Here is a 5,548-nt window from a genome sequence, read left to right as displayed (position 1 = left end):
ATCATTCAGATGGGAGAAAAAAGAAGACGTCTTACATATAAGTCCAATAAGGTGTTTGACTAGATAAAACTGAGTATTATTTCTCTTTTATTTTCAAATTCTTTTAATTAATGAAATTTGAATTCAACCTTTAATTTTAAATTAAGTACCGTATAAAATTTCCTTTGACGAGTGCGCCTCCTTGGTTTTGCTTGGTTAATCAAATTAAAGAACTGGGCTTCTCTTAGCCCCGCCACCTTTGGGAAAATGCTATAAATAGACCTAAGTCCCAACGTAAAGAGAAACCAAGTTAGTTTACAAGCTCATTTAGTTCAAGAGAACATTTCCTTGGAGCATAAAAAAAAAGTTTAGAACATGGGTGTCCAAGCTGAAATTCAGTTCCCAGTCATTGAGTTCCGTTCAGCAGATTTGGAGCGGGGAACCGATGGGTGGCACCGTTTGTGCAAGAGGGTTCGAGAGGCTTGTGAGACTTTCGGTTGTTTCGAGGTGGTGTATGAAAAAATATCGTCGAAAGTTCGACAGGAGACATTTGGGTTGATGAAAGAATTAATTGAGGTCCCAGTGGAAAGGAAACAAAAGAACGCTAGTCCCATGCCTTATCATGGCTGGGTTGGACCATGCAATCAGGTTTCTTTGTTATATGAAGGCTTTGGACTTGGAGATGCCTCAAACTATGACTCTGTTAAAAGCTTTGCTCAACTTATGTGGCCTGATGGTCACCCACGCTTTTGGTAACAATAATTCTTTTACCTTTTAAAATATTATGTTCTTTTTTAAGTTATTTGTTCTAGCCATTTTGGGTTTGGATAATTTTTTTTGCTCGAGTTATTGACATATTTTTGACCTTTTGTCTCAGCAACACTATACATACAATGGCAACTCAAATAGAGGAGCTGAACAAGTTAATCTGGTTAATGCTAATCGATAGTTATGGATTAGGAGAGAAATGGGAGTCAGTGATGATAAACTATAAAACACTAGTGCGGTTTATGAAATACATGGCCCCTCCACCAGGAGAGTACGAGAGAGGACTCTTTGCTCACACTGATAAACCTGTAAGCACAATCATTTGTGACGATCAAGTTTCAGGGTTAGAAATTGAGGTCAATGATGGTCAATGGATCAAGTTGTCCTTATCTCCTTCTTCCTTTTGCTTTGTGGTTGGAGATCCTCTCAAGGTATATATATATATATGTGGGGGGGGGGGTTAAAGTTCGATTTCTAATTTACTCAAAACTTAAAATATTTGTATGATCTATGTGAATAGATTACTGATTGATGTTGAATTTTAAAAATTGAAGGCATGGAGTAATGGAAGATTAAAAGCGGTAAATCATAGAGTGATGATGAGTGGAGACAAAGATCGACTTTCTTTAGCAGCCTTTGCCATTCCAATTGAGGGTACCATAATTAAGGCACCTAAAGAGCTTATAGATGAGCAACATCCTCAGCTTTACAAGGACTTTAATTTCATGGACTTCTTCCTTTTCGCCTTTTCTGACCCGGCAAAGCACATCGACTCTGGCGAGCAGCTCCAAGCTTTTGCTTCCCTCTCACCACCAATTTCCAATTAAAAACATGCCCATTTCGATAAGTAAAAGCCCTTGGCTTTAAATTAATGTTACAAATAATAAATTTGAGTTCTACGCTTACTACAAGTGAAAATACGTTGTAGAGATTTTTATTCCACTGCATGGAATACTTATTTTTTAAAATAAATAATAAATAAAGAGCTTTAAAAATAATTTTACAAAGGCACTCCTTTTATTATTATTATTATTTTGATAAATAAAAGTAATAGAAACTATTACAAACAATTTATTCAATCCTAGTCAATCCCTCTAAATCATCATGAATCAGCTCCAAAACATGATCAGTTGGTTGTAAGAATTTGTAAAAACCTAGCTCCGGTCTAAGGGCCCATGTAGCCAATGTAGCACCCCAAACCCGGCCCAGAAGTTATGGTCAGATCCGGCATGTCACATCAAAAACGTTAAAAAAAAATTTCATTCTAAGTCCAGAAAATCATACTTGATGTTCAAAAGATTAATTCATTAAAGGTTAAAGTGAATGGAAGTCATGCACCGTAGGAAACCTAAAAGAGGTGGTGAGTCCATCGGATCGCTTAAGTACCAAGCTCCCTTCGGATCCAATCCTAGACATGCATACCGCCATTGCCACACCTTAATGTCATGGATATTTCTAGGAAAACCGATTTGATTAAGTCATTTTTAGGAAAAGTGATTAATTTTGGAAAAATACTTTCATTGCGGAAGCTTTGCTTGTTGTCGTGTTATTTTGAAATCAACTGTTGTTTTTGAAAACGCGCCCTAAAGCTATCCAGTTTCAATAGTTAAATATAAGTATTACCTATCTTAGTAATACATATTAAAACCATAAAAATAATTAAGCGGCCTTATTACATTTAAAAGCCCAAAACTTCAAATGTAAATAAAAGGATGTCCAGTTCACCGAAGAAAATCAAACTTTCGAACGGTGGCCACTCAATTCCTCACAACTCCAAGCCCACTATGGTTGGGGATTTCCTGCGTGGATGAAAATAAAAGGGTGAGTTTGGGGAAACTCAGTGTGTAAGGAAAACCCCTTCAAAGCCCAAGTCAGCTCAAGCCTATTGGGCCTAAGCCTATTCAGGTAATAGTGGTACTGGGCCAGAGCCCTTTTCAGATTATAATAAACTGGGCCTTAGCCCCTTATTCAGATAACAGTATGGCCCATAGGCCCATTTCAAAATACATGCAACATTAATAAACATATGCAAGCCCATTTGGGGAGACTACTCAACCCACCAACCACTACACTCCACCCGTACCAGCCATACACTCCATGTTGGGATAGCTCAACCCACCTAGCCCAACACTCCACATTCTTGACATTGCTTGCTCGCTTATCAATAAATTGAGGCAAAGCCTCCAAAGACGTGGACAAGCCACTTTTAGTACTTCCTCCGTCAATATCCCAATCCCATGCATCAGATAATAACAACATGGCATGCAGTAAATAACAACAGTCAAACATGCATTTAGGTCAATTTAACCCTAGGGGTATTTCGGTAATTTTGCACCTAGGGGTATAACAGTAATTTTTCATACATAGGGGTATTATAGTAAGTTAACTGCTTTTAGGGTTTTTCATGCATATTCCTATTTTTCACGTACTAACAGAATCACGTACCGAGGGTTCTTACCGAATTGAGCCTGTTGGCTCATCATTCCAATTTTGGCCTATTAAGCCCAAAAATATCGAGGGCACAGAAATCATGCACTTTGCAGTCCAAACATTGCAGCTTACCAAAATCATTAATCGATTTACCTCACGAGCATTCACACACTCGCAAATCTACAAAATACCGATTTTCGGCATTTTGGCTTTTCGGCTTTTGCCGATCTAGACTAAGAAAGAGGGTGTTAGTTACACACCTGTTTGCGACGATATGTTGACGAGATCCACACACGAACCGCCTACAATTGGATTACTAACACGTTAATCTAACTATTCAAATACAAACTACATATTAACCCCTTACAATATTCGGCCAACCACACCTACAGATCATAGTAAGCTTATAAGAAATCAATAAGCAACTCATTAACAAATTTTTGTCAATGTTTACCACATAATCATAATTTCACTGCAAGCTGTCTTCCTGAGAAACAGTCACTAAATCATTTATAACTGGAGCTACGAAACTCCAAATCAAGTTCCGTTAATTTTCCCTGAAAATAGACTCATATATCTTCTATCCATAAAATTTTCAGAATTTTTGGTTTATCCAATCAATACCAGATTTTTCTTAAAGTTTCCCATGTTTCACTGTTTGACTAATCTGACCACTCTTCAATACAAATCAAATTTCTCATTGTACAGAATTCAAAATATGTTCTTGTTTATTTCATTAGAAACTAGACTCAATAAGCTTTAATTACATAATTTATTCAGCTTCTAATTCATCTCCCACAATTTATGGTGATTTTCCAAAGTCACATTACTGCTGCTGTCCCAAGCAGATTTATTACCAAATCACTCTTTCATACACCTATCTTGCATGCATGTTATTTAAACATGTATATCACCAATCAATCATCACATATCTATGATTTTTACTTAAGTATAATCTCCATTTCATCATTTTAAAGCACAACATGTTAGCCGATTTTTCCTTTAGCATCTAAGGCACATGCATGTTCATTTGTTTGGCTCAACTTCACCTATCTTCCATTTTTCATCAAAAGAACATGAAACAACAACCATTTCCTTCATTTTAATTCATGACTAAATGCTCACAACACAACTAAAAATCAAAATATACTTCAAGAGTTAAGGTAGAATCAAGAAGAACTCATGAACCTCAAAATAGAAGCAAGGTACCAAGAACTTACCTTCAATTTTCCTCCTCCTAATGACCGAATACTCAAGAGCTTTCTCCTCTCCTTTCTCTTCTCTAACTTTCAGCTATGATGAACAAAGATGGACAAAACTTTGTTCTTTTCACCCCTTTTTCTTTTAATAAAACTTCATATTTCATCCATTTAATTCTTTAATACAAAAGACATGATATTCTTATCGTGAAACATTTACCTAACCCATTATCATGAAACATTTACCTAACCTATTATCATGAAACATTTACCTAACCCATTATCATGGAACATTTACCTAACCTATTATCAATTTGTATCAATTTGTACCATAAATTATGGATATCAAGTGTACATTTTGTCTACAACAACATGATGGTTGGCCACTTCATGTAAAATGGGAGGTTTATCATGCAAATCCTCCTATTTTGCACTCCTATTTATTTGGCCACTTCAATTTAGCCTATAGCATTTTCAAACATTTTCACATAGGTCCTATTTCATAATTTCACCCCCTTTTTCTTATGGAACAAAAATTAACTAAAATTACCGGGTTCTATCTTAAGCTTGGGCTTTCTAGAGGCCCACTAACATAATTAAACCTATGTCAACATTCATAGGATTCCTAAAAATTGGGGCGTTACAGCCAAAACATCCGCAACCCTATTACCTTCCCTGTTGACATGTTGTATCTTCACTTTCCATTGGTTTTGAATCAATTGTTTAACATCTCGAGTCACTGTATATCGGAGTTCATCTGACGTGGAGTTTTGCAGCATTTGGATAGCATCTAAGCTGTCTATCTCGAGGACCACCTTTCTAATACTCATGCTCCAAGCTTGTCATAGACCATCATAAACTCCCCACAGCTCAGCTTCTACAATTGAACAGCTAGAAATTGAAACAAAAACCGGACTGGGATAAAGTTCAATCACGTGTAACGTTTTTATTGACAAATTTTCGTTAGAAATATTAGTAAATAATATTAAAATACACTACTTCAAATTAATTTATTAAAATTATTGAGAGTAATTAAGTTGTTTGATTTAATACGTTATATAACATACTTTCTTTTTTTCTCAATCAACAGATAATTTCATTGTAAAAAATAATGATTCAACAGCTTAAATCCACAATCAGCAACCATCAACACAAGTCTCAACAGACATACA

General features: G+C 35.9%; 1 protein-coding gene across 1 annotated transcript; it reads left to right on the top strand.

The window, feature by feature from the left end:
• Positions 1–253: 253 nt before the first annotated feature.
• Positions 254–1,745, top strand: LOC108465705 (probable 2-oxoglutarate-dependent dioxygenase AOP1). The gene is made up of 3 exons (XM_017766092.2): positions 254–731; positions 857–1,178; positions 1,302–1,745. The coding sequence occupies exons 1-3, from the start codon at positions 355–357 to the stop codon at positions 1,572–1,574; spliced, it is 972 nt and encodes a 323-aa protein (XP_017621581.1). The 5' UTR covers positions 254–354; the 3' UTR covers positions 1,575–1,745.
• Positions 1,746–5,548: the final 3,803 nt, after the last annotated feature.

Source organism: Gossypium arboreum, chromosome 13 (genome assembly GCF_025698485.1).
Source record: "Gossypium arboreum isolate Shixiya-1 chromosome 13, ASM2569848v2, whole genome shotgun sequence".
NCBI classification, from domain to species: Eukaryota; Viridiplantae; Streptophyta; class Magnoliopsida; order Malvales; family Malvaceae; genus Gossypium; species Gossypium arboreum.
This window is presented reverse-complemented; position numbering and strand designations above follow the sequence as displayed.

What these genes read in the sequence shown, in the direction of transcription:
- LOC108465705 (XM_017766092.2), top strand. Translation starts at nt 355, where the DNA reads ATGGGTGTCCAAGCTGAAATTCAGTTCCCAGTCATTGAGTTCCGTTCA. An exon ending in GATGGTCACCCACGCTTTTG is followed by an intron (nt 732 to 856) that starts GTAACAATAATT and finishes CTTTTGTCTCAG; the next exon opens with CAACACTATACATACAATGG. An exon ending in TGGTTGGAGATCCTCTCAAG is followed by an intron (nt 1,179 to 1,301) that starts GTATATATATAT and finishes TAAAAATTGAAG; the next exon opens with GCATGGAGTAATGGAAGATT.